The sequence below is a fragment of the Passer domesticus genome, chromosome 1 (assembly GCF_036417665.1).
Source record: "Passer domesticus isolate bPasDom1 chromosome 1, bPasDom1.hap1, whole genome shotgun sequence".
In the NCBI taxonomy this organism is placed as follows: Eukaryota; Metazoa; Chordata; class Aves; order Passeriformes; family Passeridae; genus Passer; species Passer domesticus.
In genome coordinates this window covers 126,965,907-126,983,215 of record NC_087474.1, presented here as the reverse complement: position 1 = coordinate 126,983,215, position 17,309 = coordinate 126,965,907, and the positions used below count along the sequence as shown (strand labels likewise).

The window sequence follows — 17,309 nt, the reverse complement described above, 5'->3', positions numbered from 1 at the left end:
TATTTAAGTTCTGGTAATTATGAACTGTGTACAACCAATACTTTCTTTTACAGCAACAAATTCAACTGCCAAGTGTGTTATACAGCACAAACTTTTCACTTGCAAAAACCTGACATGTTAAAGTATATGTATATGAGGACTTCAGAAGGAAACACTGCAGAACTGCATTTAAAGATAATTATCAGAAGAAAGCATGAGTTCTAACTGGCTAGCAGCCACCAGGAAACCAACTTTCTTCCCAAAAACTGAAGAGTTAAAATTTTTGTTTTCTAAAATTAATTGAATTGTCCAATACAATAGGGAATAAAATACATCATCTGTATCCCAAGGGAAGACACGTGTTCCAGGAGATACAGAGCAGTAATGTTCCTCTCCCCAGTCACTTTAAAGCAGAAGATAGGTGATCTTGTAATCAGAATTCCTTCTGGCTGGACACTATCAAAACAGTGTTAATAAATCCTTTCAGTCAGCTGCAGGACACAAATTCTCCAGGAATTAGCAACAGGCTTCCCACAGTACCTAAGAAGATGCATTTTATCTTCAACAGCAGTTTCAAGCTCTGTCTTGGTGGGGCTGGGGGACAAGGACTGAGAGAAAGGTGGGAAAGTAAGAGAATTCCAAGAATTTCCACTTACAGGAAGAAAGGCTTGTCCAACAGATCAAAAGAATGTAACATCTTTCTGAACCACAGCACAGTGCAAGTAAAGGATAATGTAATACAACTGAGGAAAAATGGATTCCTAAAAAGATGGGTATTGTCTATATCCTGTATAAACCACTTCAAGAGATGATCTGAATCAGTTCCTTCAGTTCACTAAAAGGCTTTCCTACATTTCAAAGACAAAGTTGTTTGAGAAGGACTCAGGGCAGTCACTGATAGGAAATTCCCCATGAGCCATTCAGTACAAGAAAAGCACTAGCTTACTATGGAGCTGCTCTTTTAATCTGTCCCTAGAATATATAGAACAGGGTAATTTTAAGTAAGAAACAAATGTACTCCCTATTTTCAATCCATTCACCCTCCACATCTCTGACCAGTGAGGATCAGAAGTAAGAGATGAGCTGTTTCTGACACTTCTTCAGCTCCTGTAATTTCCTGGACTACGGAGCCTACCTCATATCCTAGGCTATCTGGGGCTCCCAGTCTTCATCACTTACATTCTGTATTCCTAAGTCCTATTTGAAATATGTTTCAGTTACCTTCAGCCTTTCAGGTTTAAAGCACAGAAACAACACTGTTAACATGATTTCCCACCATTACTTCAGTTTAATACTTCCCATTTTATATGAACTCCAAATTCTGATCTATTTCAGCATCTGTTTTGTATCCTGAGGCCAGGAAGACAAAAATCACAGTGGTTTGACTATTTTAGTAATACTGCGTCGTGATGCAACAATTTTTGGATATAAAATCAAGAACAAAAAGTTATGGTTAATGCTTCTCACTAGACAGAAAAACAGAAACAGAACTGAAGTACCTTTCAGCATTAATTATTCTGGACAACTGGCTGATTAAACAGAGCATGTTGTAATACATTTCAAATAGTTACTGTAGTAACTTTGTTCATGACTGAATTCACAGCAGGAAAAACCTGAAAATATCAATTCACAGGAAAAGGCTGCTGTACAGTTGCAGGGTATCCCACAACTCCACAATCGCCAGAATTGTAACTGACTGATGTTACGCTGTTCACATTTGCAATTTTAAAAGCACTGCAAAGAACTACTGAATAAAACCAAAAAGTTTTATGTACCAATTTCTGAGGCAAGATTGCAGCATGTTATGCAAAATGCTATACAGATTGATATGACTTCTATGCTGTATTAACTCACACGGATTAACTCAAGGTATTTAAGAATACACGGAAACTATTCCTAAAATAACCTCACCTATGAAATTAAAAGGGTTGAGAAAACCACTTAAAAAGGGACACTCAGTGTACATTGTACATATACTACCAGCAAAAGTTGGTTTTGTCTGGATTTTTATGATTGACTGAATAAATTTATTTTGTGGATTATCTCTGAAATACAGAAAAGAGTGTCAAGCTCTGCTTAATACTGTTGCTTATGTAATAGTCATTCTGCATTAGTCTTTCTGCAACAAACAATATAATACCACATAAAAATTTTGGATGCACAGAGAAATATGAACAAACCCAAAAGGTCACACAAATTTTGAAGCAAAATGGTAAAATTAATAGCCAGTGACAGAAACTTAATATTTAAGACACACTTTATTTAAATAATAGTATCCAGCTCCTCCCTCTTCTTACCACATTTTCTTAAAAAGTAAACCACTAATATCTTTCTTACAGAAAGCAAAGGTTCAAAAAGCTCTAATACAGTAAAGCACAGTAATATTTTGAAAGAGAACAATAATATAGTGCAAGGTTTGCTTTCCCCAGCATGGACTGCAAGATTCTACAATTCAGGGGGGTTTCACATTCACTTTTATATAAATCATCAGATTTTGAAATCAGAAAAGAACTGTGACTGATTTTCTTCCAAAGAACACATTCAAACCCTGCCTCTCACTTAGAGAACTGATAACTCATTTCCCCACTGGTTGCAGAGTATTGTCATCCTTGAATTCTTCAAGTGTTATGCAAATGTTCTCATTCTCATTAAGGAGCTACTTTGGACTATTTAAAAATAACTGCATTACATCTTTAATGCATCCTCTATTATACAGTTTTTCAAACAGGTTGTCTTTGGACATGTTCTGATAGACAGCAATTAAATGCATTAATGGTTCAGTGAAGGCCTACATCTGAGGGGGCGAGCAGCCCACTTCCAGGAGTTGTGTGGTGTTTTAGGGAGGCTCACAGGAACAAACTCCCAGCTCCTATTAAGGACAGCAGTCAGCAAGAGGGACGCATTATCAGACCTCTATCCCTTCCGCCCTATCTATCCCTACCTTTTCTTGGAATATCTGCATTCTACCTGTGAGAGCAAGCTGTCTATCACAGTAAGTTTGCTGGGGAAATGCTGCTTGAAGCTCATCCACTTAACTCACAATTTGGACTAAGCCAGTGATCTCACCCTGTATTCCACCTGACAGAGACTGCAGGAAAAGCTGTCACAGGGCTTCTTTCTAAGCACTCCAATACACCTTAGGTTTCTCTTGGATTTTTTATTGAGCAAAAAGGTCTGGCTTTGATACAATATTCAAGAAATGTGCCAGACCCAAGAAAAAACATCCACTTTTGGAAATGGAAAATAAGAACACAGTGCTGCATGTTTCAAATAATAATGTAAATATTACCATCTTGGACACACTGAATCTGACAGTTGCGCTTTTCACTTCAGATGTTCAGGTGCCTTACCTTGAATCATCCTTAAGCTTTAGTGAAACAATTCTCCTAAGCAGGACTTAAAATATATCACATGCTGATATTGGTTTTAATGCTTAAAGATGCAGTGGAAAGTGGATTTCTTCCTAATGGTTCTGTGAGAATACACAACCCACTAAGTCTTCCTTGCACATCACTAACTTTACATAAGTTTTTTGACCTAGTTTCAAATTTAATTAGCACATAAAAGCAAAACTAAAAAAGCAAGGATGGACTATCTGTGAAGACTCAGTCACCAGATATCCCTTGAGTAGCTTCCATCAGATTTTACAAAAAAATCCAAGCACCAAGATCAAAGATTTGGTATTTCTTCTATAACAACCTTCACTGGCACAACAGAAAAGGTGACAGATTACATAATTATTAATATGATTTGTTGCAATGAAACACTGCAAAAAGGAAAAGCTAACTTCAGAAAAACAATCACCTTGCCATGATTAAAAGAGAAACAACACAGAGATTACAACAAAATTAAATGCTTTTGCACTAAACTGTGCATTAAATGCTTTTTCTCCTGCTTAATTCAATATTTCTTTAAGGGCAGAGTAGAGGAGAACAGAGGAGAACAGTTTGTTTTGTAAGACAAACTTTGGTCTACATTTATTGTTTTTACTGTAGAACTCTGTTTAATAAGCTTATTATTGAACACACTTTCATCAGCACCAAACACTATCAGGCCTATGTCTTAACCCTGGTTTAAGTCAGTTTAATGGATCAGGCAAGCTAAGTACCATATTAAAGAACATTGGTTTTTCTACAGTTACATTCAAGCATAAAACAATTTTAAATGCTCACAAAAATTTAAGGAGGCAGATGGATTTGAGGTTTGATGACTTTTTTTTAAGCACACCACTTTATGCTGTCCAAAGCAAAAAAAAAAAAAAGAAGCACCATTTTATCTCTGGAGAACAAATATTGTATGTTTAAAAAAAAAAAAATTGGTAATTGGATATACTGAGAACCAGAGGAGGAGATTGGCCTAAATAAACCAGTATCCTTTCCCAATGAAACAAAATAGATTGGTTTTCAGTAATTTGTTATATTAAAGTGCTTTTTATTATTTCCCAAAGAATAGTGACATGAACACAAACCTCATAGTGTTTGTTCTGGTGGAAAGGTATCCTTCCATAAAGACTCTGTTACTAATTTTTTTTCACTCATCAAAAGAAGTATACATATAATGCCCCTATTTTTATTTTTCTAGAAAGGAAAGGAAGTATTTCTTATATTTCAGGTTGATAGGACATTAAATAGTTCATTTGTTGTGAAAAAAGAAAATCTGACTGCATGCTGCGAACTGCAGTGATATTCTGTTAAGAGTTATTTTTTTCCTGGGGGAAATGGGCAATTTCACAGGCTGTACAAATAGGCTAATTAAACAAAACATTTTTATTAAAGACATTTACTCAACACTAAAGCTAAGCATAGAGCTTTACCATTTTACCAGTTCGAGCAACCTAGAAAGCTGCAATCAGATTCAGTTGAAAATGATTACAGCATTGGCCAGAAAGAAGGTGCCTGTTTGCCCTGCAGTGAGTTCACAAAGTGCTGCTCTCCAGATTTAACTGGAGCTGCCTCTGTCCTAACACCACCTCCCATTCGCCACTGATACTGGTGAACACACCTGCAGTTCTGCAGGGAAGAGTTAGGAACAAACTTATCCATTGTTTCCTTTAGGCAGCTCAGCTTGGTTATCCCAAACCATCTCAGCAAGTCAATTAAGCCACTTGGTTACCGTGCTTTAAACAAGGCCTGGAGCACACATGAACTGCTCGTAACAAAAAAAGGATGCAGGCAGTGACTGACTGCCAGTCACACAGCAGCAAGTGACAGCAGGGCCCTCAAACAGTACAGCCACTGGCAAAACAAACACCTGCCCAGCACAGCAGCACTTTACAGTGGAATCTGCACCCCTGGAATTAAGATAAGTTAATTGCCTGCAAATTGATTTGTAGGTTGGTTTTCAGAAAACAAAAACACTTTTATACTCTTCAGTCTGTACTTTTTCCTGAATGGATGGCCATATAAAGTTTTTTCTTTTTATACTGAAGAGCTCTGAACAGGTAAAATACATTTTCTGGTTAAATACCTAATTTGCAATTTTGTATTTAACATATCTTTTCATCTCACGTCTTTTCAACAGCCCTTATAAAACAGAAATGAAACTACTTACTGGTTGCATAGCTCTGGCTGTCTAACTAAATTTTGAATGAATTCATTCAGTCCTGCTCTTCTCTGTTTAATAAAATCTGGAAAAAACAGATTTATTAGAATCATCAGTCAGCTTGTGAAAAAGACTTATTTTCTTATTCAGGTTTTTGAGGATTTAAAACAGCAGTTAAAAGGAGACTGGCCCATGACTGATTTAGAACAGGATTGGTTCTACATATGAAAACTGCAAGCTTGAAACATTGAACTGAGCTGACAGAATAAATTTCAGAGTCTCTGTAACACTACTTAAAAATGTTGAAAGCCAGGTGGATTAGAAGAGCCACCCTGTGCTTCAAGAACAGCGTGTAACCGCAGCGGGCTAACCTGTGCGGCCTTCGCTGCACGGGGGAGCCCCTCAGCACCTGATTCCACAGAAACAAAAACCCCAAGAAGCCACAGGCAAAACCTGACATCAGTTGCACAAGTCAAGTTTTTACATGAACAGTCCCACCAAGCAGCATATTTCCATAATATATGTATGGCAGGGGGAAAATTGCACAATTCATCCTGCCAGCAGGCACTCAGATAAAGCCATCAGAGATAACAAAATAAAATACTTTCCTTTAGTTTTTGGACATCATCTCCAACATTAAAAAAAGATAATCCTCAGAATCCCTTCCCTTGTCTAAAGCTTAAGACATGTAGCTATTCTGTAGCAACATGGAAAGACACAGAAAGGATTTAGAATAGAAATAGAGTTCTAACATAAAATAAAGCGTGAAATGGAATAATCCTATCTTTCATTACTCATATCAACAATAATTTGTATGGAAAAAGGAATATTTAATTCCAGCACTAACTTTTAAGGCATTTCAATGACTGTCATATTCAGATTACAGACAATTATTAAAAATTTTAATTAAAATTAAGTTTTAAATAACAGCTGTACCTAAAATATTAAGAAAAATGTCCATATTGTTTCAGGGATATAATCCCTGAACCCTTCCTAGGGTATGTAATAATCCCAAATTACTGACATCTGAGAGAAAGGTAAATATGCATACAGATGTTATATTATGGGAGTGAACAACATCAGCACTTTCAGTGTGGCAGATGTACAGTGTCATCAGTCACTCTAAGCCTACAGGGCTATCCATGCTGGCGAACATAAAACACCTGTAACATCTGAAATTTTCAGGTTCTATATTCTGACTGGTTTCTGTTCCATTTTTTTCGAGTTAAAGCAACATTAATTTTAGAATAACCTAAGTGCCACTAAAATTGGAGCATTTAAATGGCAATTTAAATGACAGTATTTTTGGTAGTTTTGGGTAAAAGGATGCTAAGGTCTCACTCTGCTGCATTTCAATGCAATAGTACAATGCTGCATACCCATGGATAGATCACAGAAGTAAAATACCTTTTCAGTACTTGTAAAATATGTAGCATGTTTCAGGAGCCAGCAGAAACATTACATCAAAGCTTCAATAAATCAGTGTTAAGAAAAAGAATTATTTACATAAGCATCATGGCTCCATCTCCACCCTGCCTCCCAGCAAGAGACATCTTGAGAACTATTTGGTTTCTCATGCTTCAAGGATTTCAGTGTAGTTCACGGAAATTTAAAACAAGTTTGAGGACTTTGTTTTACATATATAATTTTAATAAAGTTTTAGTTGAGGTTTTTTTCCCCATTAAAACTCCAGTTTCCTAAATTTGGCTCCAAGAAATCCACCTGCATATTTGCCTGTACGGCAAACCAGACTGCCTGGCATTCTCTGGTCTTCAGCCAGCTCTGAGAATCCCAAGGTCAGAGAAAAGGAACCACAACTAAACAAAAAGTCCCTGTAGACAAAACACATGTAGAACTTTTGGCAAGCATTTACATCTTTATCAGAAGAGAACATCAGAGCTTGGATACTTGTATTTGATTATTCTAATGAAAAATAAAACAGTATTTCACATCAGGATCCAGATGATTAACTGCAACTGCCAAAAACTAGGTTTGTTTGTCAGAACTTTAAAAAACCCAAACATATACATCCTAAGAGTTCAACAGCTTTGGATCAATTTGTTCCTCAGCAAAGGAGAAAATGAGCAATTGAAACAGGTGCAGGAGGAGATGAAACTGCAGTCTGACCACATCAGCAAGACAGGGGAGGGCGGGAGGGGTCCAAGAGCAGCGGGAAAAGCCTGAAGCAAAAATGGCTTGAATGAACAGTACAAACACACAAAGCCTGGCCTTCCCATTTGCCTTTTTATTAATTAATCCATGGTGCCACCCAGGTTACTTCAAGGGAATTTTCAAGTGACTTTCATTAGTATTTCACTGTGTACAGAGCAAGCTACATGGCCACCCATCACTGGTTAAGTGGAGCATAACACGTTCACATCGGACACGCCTCCTGTTGTTGTTCCACTTACAGAAGAAGTTCCTTTTCACCTGAACTGTACAAGGAAGCACATTCAGATACAGAGAGGTCAAAAGTCCTCAAAGATAAATCCTTGAGTTATTTCATTTTTCAGAGATGGCTGTGAGGCATGTAACACAAAGAAAGTTCAAAATGGACTACGCATAATGTTTAGGAAGAGTTTGGGGTTTGGCTTTTGCTTTTTAGGAGAGGGATCACATCTGACAGTTCAGAATGAGAATCCTGAATCTGGGAGGGCTGGGAGGAGCTACAGCCTTCAGTGCAAGAGAGGCACTGGGCGACCAAGCAATGCTTCGTTCACTATCACAAGGTAAAACACCTACCCACGCTAGTTCCTGCTCTTGACTGAAGCATGACTAAACTTTGCTTTAGTCACTGTTTTGAGGACCGCTGCAAAACTCATATAAGACAGCTTCTTGTAGGCTGGAATAGATCAATTTTCATATAAAGCAACTGACAAAATGAATAACAAGATGATGACATACCAGGATCAAAATTATCTCCAAATATTCTTTTAGCTGGAATCTTCAGGTTCATGGTGGGAAATTGCTTCTTTAGCTGAAAACAAAACACATAAAATTGGATTGTGCTTAGACATTAAAGTACCTAGAAATAATTGCATTTTGTTTGTTTTCTGATGAACAGTTTGAACACCTGATTATTAGTAATTCAGCTCCGCTATGCCATTTCCTCTGCTCATACCATGGGGGAAAAAAACATACCCAGAACAATCTGTACTCAGTTTGTTTGCAATAGACATACCCTTTTAAATTCAAAGGCCATTTCAACTTCATTTTACAGACTACCAGAGCAACAGTGCAAAATTATTTGCCCCAGGTTATAAAACCAAATTTCAGTGTTATTTTTGTTTTCCTTTTTCTTCCTTCCTCCATCAATTCTTTATCTCTTTGGGTTTGTTTTTCTCTTATTTGCTTGCTTGCACAGGGCTGTATGCATGAGGTTTACAATGGGATACAGGCATCTGGGTTTTGTCCAAATTACATTCTTTAAGCTTTAGAAATCACAGGTGGTCTACCCCTACATCAAAATTACAAGCAGATGAACAGTCTATTTTTGGATCCTGCACTTGATAATTCAATTATTATTACACTTCATAAACTGACCAGAAGACTGTACACAACAACAGTGAATTATATATTAAAAAAACCCCAAACCTGGCACTAATCAAGCCTCTACAACATTTACTTCCCCTTCAAGTGCTCCAGAAGAGCAATCTTTCTCTCATCCCTTTTAAGAGAGTAGTTTTCTAATACATTAGCTGGCAATTCTTCCCTTAGCAACACCAGTATTTCTTCCAGTTAGCAGCACAAGTTCTTTTTGGTGTATATATTGTATGAATTTCTGAACAGAAACTGGAGTAAATGTCCTCCTGGTTATGCTTCCCCAGGACCTTATGCCTGCCCATGTTAGACAGACCAGGGCTGAACAAACTTCAGCAGAGCAAGGCCAATTCTAATGGCAAGAGAACGTGGCAAAGGAACAGGATCACCAACACTCCTTCTGAAATGAGGATTTTCTGTTTTCACATCCTTTACGGGTTTATCCCTGCAAGATGCAGGCAAAACACAGTATGGGGTATCTAGGGGCATTTCAGCTCAAACACTTCCTAGCTCACAGTCCATGTTTAAAGACCACTGCCACATGCAAATCCATGCACAGGTGGGCAGAAGAGAGAAGGCCTGACTGCTTCCCAGAGAGACAGTGGAAGGGAAGGCACAAATAAGCAGCTGGTAATACGGGAATCAGAGGGGAATTATTTCCTCTTTTGTTAAAGCAAAAATTATGGTCTCTAAACATGAAGAACTGGAGGAAAGTATGGACACAGCACACAAAACTCATACTCACATCTGGAAAAGTATTTATCCCAACTGCCCACTACGTAAAAACAGCAAAACCCTCTTCTAGTAACAAACCCAAGAAATCCATACTCAGTTGCTGAAGTGGGCTATTTTTTTGGAACACTCACCACATTTTTTTGCACAAAAAATCACACCTGCTATGAAACTGCCACCAATGACTGACTACAAAGTTTCTACTAAGAAACAAGGATTTGTTCATTGCTTTCAGTACTTCAAAGAAAAACACTTACTTAGGAGGAACATAGCTATCTAGATGTTTTGCAGGGTTTTTTATCATGAACAAAAGCACATTTTATATGTTCTGACAACAACTAAGCTAGAAGTTTCATTAAGCTATGATCCCAAGGAACTATAAAAAATGTGACAAATAAGTGGATTTTGAGTCTGAAATTCAAACAAACCAAAGTTTAAAAAACCCACTCCATCATCTTCTTTAATTAGACTCCTATGGTTATTAAATGTTGACTCAAACTCCTCAAGAGAGGATTAACTCAAACCATAACACTGCAAGCATTACTCTGCTATTCTGGCATGATTCCATAGCTTGCTTTTTGCTTACCGTGTTGTAGAGTTTATCAAACTCCGCATACCGTCGAAAGACAAACCACTCATTTCTGCCAACAGAGACCAACACTTTGTAAACCTGTGGGAACAAGGACAGTGTTATTGCCCACAAAGCTTAGTAAAACTTCTCAGGTTTAATCTCCTGGTGAAAGTAAGGGCAGGATGTTAAATTTATTGTGTAAGTGCACTTATTGAACCATGTATTTCTTGTAGCTAAGTCACACAAACATAACAGAAATGATTAAAAGAACTAAAAGAATCTGGTACTTTGCAGAAATTTTTTTTTAAATACCAGGTAAGCAAAATCTAACACTACAATTGATTTAGTGGAGTTTCATAAATCAGTTAATATCCAAAAAGAACACCTGGCCATCAGGTAGTAGTTTATTAAAATTTAATATGAAATTTGTTAACAACTCAATAATCCATAATAAAGACAAATATTAAAGAAGCAAAGCATTTAAAAATACTGAAGACTGCCTTCACCAAAACCTAAAGAGAAAGTACACATGGAAGGTGTGAAGACAACTGTTCATTTGAACACCTTGAATCCAGAAGAAGCCTGGCTGATGCCACAATTGTTCAGGGAGGAAGAAGTGGTGCTGTGGCAGAAATACAGGCTATACAACATAACACACTGCCATGAAAGGAGCTATAGCTGGAACCTGCTGCACACTTCAGGCCTTTCAAATGCCACATTACTGAGGACTTCAGCAACTAGACAGATTGTCAGTCCCTGGATTTATAAACATGGCTGGCAGCTGTGTATCCAGCAGGCTTCTCCTGTCTCTCAGGCAATTAGCTGTCTTCACTTCTCTACTTTCTTGTACTTCCAGAAGGAGCTCAGCTATTCCTTCAGGGAAGAGCATGGGCACAGCAAGGAAATGAGTGCAGAACACTGCTAATTCCCATTGCAGACTACTGGACCAATGCCTCAGTCTCCCTTGTGCCCTGCAACAGCAGCCTGGCTCTCTCTATAACCCCCACAGTGGAAGTGGCAGCCACCACCATGGTTCCTCAGCCTGAGGGCTGCAGCCAGGCTGTGCTAAGTGCTCACACAAGCTGTTCTCAGTCCCCAGCCCTGGGGAGCACAGGAAGCTGCATGGAAGCATCCAGCAGAATGCTGACGAGACCTTCTAAGAAAATCCACTTTGCCTCATACTGCTAAGCAAGTGTTAGCATAAAACCTACCCACTCCCCTTCCAGAGCCTCCCTATGCTGTAGGCAGCAAAAGCTTTAGCTGCAAAATTAAGTACTGTCCTTGTGATCTCTTATACAGCAATCAAATCCTGCAACCGATGTTCAAACACAAAACACCTCTGCTCCCATGACTGCACAGCACATCAATGCCAACACACTTGAGCAGAGGCCCAAGGTATCTGGGCAGAAGCACAGACAGCAGAGTGCACAGGCAGCCCTAACTCAGGATACCAGATGATATCCACCTCCTTGGCAACCGCTAAATTTAAACATTTTTGTTCTCAGAGTAGCTGTTGATCAATGACACAATCAACATTTTTTACACAAGAAAGCATAAAAAAATCCCTATGAGGTCATCCAGTTCACACCACTAACAAAGCTCTTGCACACCCCAACCAAGGAACAGCTGCAAGTCCAACAGTTATGGACACACTGAGGGGTGAGAAAACACACAATATCCACTAAGAATCTAGTAAAACCTAAAACCATGACATGTCAGGGCTGTCTTACTACTCTCAGCTACACCTATGTAAAGATTAGAGAGACGTGCAATACTTATTTCAAGAAAGCTGGGGGGGAGGAATGTAGACTTGCCTTTTCAAGTCTAATTATTCCTAATCCAAATTTGCTCTTAGAAAATTCCTTAAACATAGATATGATGCATCACAACTCATAGTATGTGGGTAAAAACCACAAAACTTTGAGAAAAATAAAAAGGCAGAAAAATAAACACAATTCCTGAAAATAACACCATAAAATGTCTTCCTAGATACAGACAGGACAGGATCCAGCTATTTTTGGATGCAGTAGGATTTCTTCACATCAGAAGTCACTGAAATTAAAAGCCTTCAACTCTGTGGTAGCTCATGCTCCTGGATTAAATGCTTGATTTTTATTAAACAAAGAAAAATTAAAAGATAGGCTGTTTTCTAATTTTGACAGAGCAATCATTGAGAAAATAAGGAAATTATTTATTGTCAACAAACAGAAAAAACCCAACTCCCAATTTCCACAGGGCTGGGGAATAATATTATACATCACAAGTCTGAGACAAAGTTTCCAGATTTAATCAGACAAACAGCACCCTTGAAAGAGATTTTTTAATAAGCCTGTATATGATCTGGGTGTAAAGGGAGATGAGAACAGGTCAGAAGAGAAAATTAAGCCTCAGACATCAAACAGCATAGGGATAAAAGTGAGAAACCCAAAACAAAGCTATTTGTCAAAACAGGCAAAAGAATGACCTAATATGTAGCAAGGACAGAAAGCAATTAATATAGGCTAGATATGGTCCAAAACAAGGAAATACTTTACTCCTTTTATGGAGAAAGTGAATGCTGAATCTTCAGAAAAATGAGGGACAGTGAACTAATGTGGATTTACATAGAAGCTGGTTGCCATGAATTAAGTAGCAGCAAAAGAAGTTCCCTGCCAGAACCCAAAAAATGCAAACATATAATAATTTGAAAAAAAGAAATAAATAAACCGGTAGTAAATATATCAAAAGTATGCAGTATTTAACAAAACCAAATCAAATATTCAATAAAAGGTCATGAAAATGCTCAGGAGGAATGAGAAGTTCACTTTCAGAGACAAAACTGAAAAGCTCACTTAATTATGAGAAAGATGCCTGCTCAGAGACATGATTGTTTTTAAAAATGCTTTATCAGAGTGAGGAGAAAAAGTAGAGCTAGCAAAAGCTAAGTTGCACACACTTGTCTTGTTTCCATGCCAGCATTAAGTGAGCCATCAAAAGGTTTGAGCCGAAAATCAGTTTCTGTTCAGACCAGTAAGATTCTAGAAGAGTCTCAGAAGCAGCAGTGAAACACTGTGAGCGATGGTAAGGTGAAGACTACACAGTCTATACAGTCACCTGAAATATTTCCTAGGCTTTATCACTCTGACCTTTCTTTTCAGCCCAAGTGAAAACCCTTCTTACTGCTCTCTATAGACATGGCACTAGTGTGGCCATCAAAAGAGACAGCTATACCTACCACAAATTTGCTAAGAGCTGCTTCCCCCTGTACCCCTATTTCACTCCCTGTCAAGTACTGATGGGATCCTGTCATTACACACAGCTACAGAACAGGGGACACCGTGACAGCACTGACACATGCTGGAATTCAGTTTCTACCATGAAGTTTAGTATGACCCTCACTTCTGTTACCAAATCCTAAAATATATGTGATAATATTCGAAAGCTTGGTTGTGAAAGCACTTCTTGTCAAGCTGCTAATTACTCCCTGGCACAGAAAGCAGAAGACAGCAGGACAAAGTGTACCTCTGCACAGTGTAATCTAGGCTGGATTCTTTCCCCCCTCCTCTCTCTGCCCCCCATTTCTGATGCTTCATACTGCCTTCTCAAGGGCACACCCAAAAAAGTGGCCTTAGACTGCTTGGGCTGTCTCACAGACCTTCAGGTAAAATGACCTGGACACCACAACATCAGTACATGCTCAATGTACCATGCTGGCATATTTTAACTGCAGAACTGCCAGCACTGAGGCAACAAAACAGAACTGTTCTGCTCAAGTTTAGACTTTCACAAAGGTTTTCCTGCTGACCTGAGTTTCACATGAATGCAGAGGTTTAAGGAATTAGCAAAGCTCTCTTTTGTTTAAAGTTCCCTTTACTAGCACACTCCTTCCCCCAGCTACATCTTGACGCACTTGTAGAATCAAAGAGCACTGTTCTTCTCCAAAAAAGGGAGGTGAAGAGGAACAGGAGACAACATAACTCCTAGTAAAACATTGTTTTGTTGTGCTCTTCAGACAGCAACTCCATATTGTTTCCACAGTGTTTGCATTCCTCATTTGAAGAGTGACTAACTCACTCAATGAAAAAAAAAATCTTACAGGAAGTTGCACAAGAGCAACGAAACAGTTTGAGCCTTCTAAAGGAAGTATTTTGATCTTGTCATTTAGGGTTATATAGAAGCCAAACAAAAATCCATACCACATTATTTATTTTTCAGTATGCAATGCAAAGAATTACCCTCACAATAGGATGACTTCACAACCAGAAAGTCAAACTAGAAGGTAAAGAAAGGAAGAGGGAGAGAAATGACAAGAAGTGGAAATGGGAACAGGATAGGAAAAAATTCATAAGCATTAGAATCAGAAACAGGAAGGCAGACAGAAAAAAGGTTTTGAAAAAATTTGATGGTTTATATTTTTTTTTCATTTGACACAAACAATTTACAATAGTATAATAGGATATGTGAAAGAATGAATGTTAAACAAACAAACAACCCCCACAAATTCACACTTTAGCTCTTTACAAAATAAATGTCTTCATGAAAAAGCATGTAGAATGTCAAAAATGGTATCAGAATATTTTCCCTGTACTTGCATACCTAAACATTTTATACAAGCAAATGCAGCTATTTTGTGGAAAAATCAGCAGAATTTTGTAAAGGCAAGTTCTTTTTGCAGAAAGCAACACAGGTAAACACTAAAATATTCACAACTTTTCACACTGGACTATGGCCAGTGCTCACAAGAGCAAGGAAACTGATTTCCATAAACCTATTGAAAATTATACGAAGCTTAGTGGCAGAAGAAAAGAAAGCAGCACTGCTAGGCACCAATAGCCTATGCCTTTGCCCACAGTGCTTACTCTCTTACATACTTACAGTAAATCTCTTTTTCTTCTCTCTGTGTTCATCAGAGCTGGGAATGCTAACGCTTGGGCAGCTCTCCTTGAGATCCATTGTACGTTTCTTGGGACAAATTCGTTACAGGACCCTGCTCTGGGTGCTGCAATCAGGAGGTCTTGTCAACGGTACTGCTCCAAGATCCGCAGCTTTTCTTCAGAAAATCTGAACTCCATCATGTTATCCTAAAGTGAACAAAGAAGGAAAATTTAAGTACAAGAGCTCTTAACTCACATTGCTGAAAACCTGTGTGACAAGAACTTTTGCTGGCAGGAAATACACATTAATATATAATGCACATATAAAGCCACAATCATGGCTATTTTGTAAACTTTCATGCTTGTAGTTCTTTGTTGTTTCACTGAAATCACTCACATTCTCCAAGGACATAGTGCATCCAAAAAATCACTGAGCTGTGTAGACATACTGGAAACAGATTTGGGCCCACTACAGAGAATACTTTGTAGGAACAAAGGGCGTGAAGAAATAATTGAAGATGACAACCTGGTATCAGACATCTGAGAAATGCCACCAACTTGTACATTCAGAACAATTTATTTCAATACCAAAGGTTTTCAACTGCATGAGTCTCTACCAGAGGGCACTTCAGGTTTGTCAGAACATGCTGAGTGCATTTAAATGTCACATCAGAGATGAAAAACGACACGAGAAAAACTAATTTTTCCTGTGAATTTTAGAGAGGGACACAGGCAGCATCATGTGTCTGTCTGAATATTTACCTTCTCTGGCCCTCCTTCCCCTTACCAGGCATATTTTGTGTTTGGCAGAACTCAGGGTGTAAGGTCACCCTTTCCCTTCAGTGGAACAGTTAAGTTTCCTTGCAGAATGTGCGAAGGGCACAACACAAGAGACTGAGAATAAAGCCACCAAAAAGGCAGAAAGCTTAGTGTCAACTAGATGCCTCTTCGCTCACGGAAGGACAGCATTGTCCACACCTGCCCTGAGAACAATCACATTATTTATTGGACCCCACTGATAACAACAGAAACTTCAGCAGTGCTTAGGAGCAGCCAAAATTAATGCTGCATACACCTCTGTTTAGGCCTGCACAGCACAGCCATCCGAACAGCTTCACTGAATGCAGCACAGCTTTAGAACAAGATGTGTCTGATCAACTTACAAACATGAGAAAAGTGGCTTAGAAAGAGGGAGACCTCAGTTCTCTTCAAAATAGCCAGAGGAAAAAGGAGTGCCCAGTTCAACACTAACTCCCTATTTTCTTAAAACAGGGAAGTATAAAAGTCAACTCAATATTTCATATCATAAATTTCCAAAAAGCACAAACTAATCCCATGCAATTCTGCTATTAGAGAGACACCCATATTTATATTGGCACAAAGGCCAAAGCTCCTGGAATCCAGTGAAAAGATTTGTTCTTGATACCCAACTAGTCTCAGTCAGTCAACTCACTATTTTTCTTGCTCTCAAAAGCCAGATCATCAAACTTCATGTTGTTATTTCTCTTTCTGCCATTTAAAATTAAGTTAATTTTCAAAGATCTATCTGATGACTTGAACAAAAATTAATGTTAACAACCACTATAATCACAGCTAAGTGACAGATCATCCATACTGCAAGGTATTTAGAAAATTTATTTTAGCTACAACTGCATTTACCCTAATTTGATTGTTCCCTACTTCACCAATTAGGTAATTACAGTGTTGAGCAGGGTTAAGCTTCTCCCCCACCTTTATTTGACTAGAACACAGTTCATTCAACACAGTTACACAGACCATGGGTTTCAAATTGGTTTCTCTTTTCCTTTGGAAAGCTACTGTTAAAAGCTTTGTAACAAGGCACACCTTCCACAATTTTATACCAGCATGAGATTAAGAGTGTTTTCCCATTGCCACACACTAAAATTGAGATGTAAAGGTTAACTGAGCTCTTCCCCATCATAAGAGGTCCACTAAAACAGTCAACAGGCACCACTTCCAGTAAGTGTTTCACTAAGCTTAGACTTTACTAAGCACTTGTGTCAATCTTTATCTACTTTCAGGTGCAGTATCAGGAACTGAGCATAAGCCCCTGTGTTTTATCTGTCTTAGTG

The 17,309-nt window shown here is 38.3% G+C and overlaps 1 protein-coding gene across 4 annotated transcripts in view; it reads right to left on the bottom strand.

The window, feature by feature from the left end:
* The window catches only part of SGK3 (serum/glucocorticoid regulated kinase family member 3), a 54,973-nt gene that overhangs the window by 10,930 nt on the left and 26,734 nt on the right, over window positions 1-17,309 (bottom strand). For all 4 annotated transcript variants that reach the window (XM_064388071.1, XM_064388080.1, XM_064388088.1 and 1 more), the window contains exons 2-5: window positions 15,218-15,423; window positions 10,379-10,462; window positions 8,425-8,497; window positions 5,530-5,605 (exon numbers count right to left, since the gene is read on the bottom strand). In XM_064388071.1, coding sequence (XP_064244141.1) covers window positions 5,530-5,605; window positions 8,425-8,497; window positions 10,379-10,462; window positions 15,218-15,295 — 311 coding nt within the window. In that variant the 5' untranslated portion in view covers window positions 15,296-15,423. The remainder of the gene's footprint in view (window positions 1-5,529; window positions 5,606-8,424; window positions 8,498-10,378; window positions 10,463-15,217; window positions 15,424-17,309) is intronic.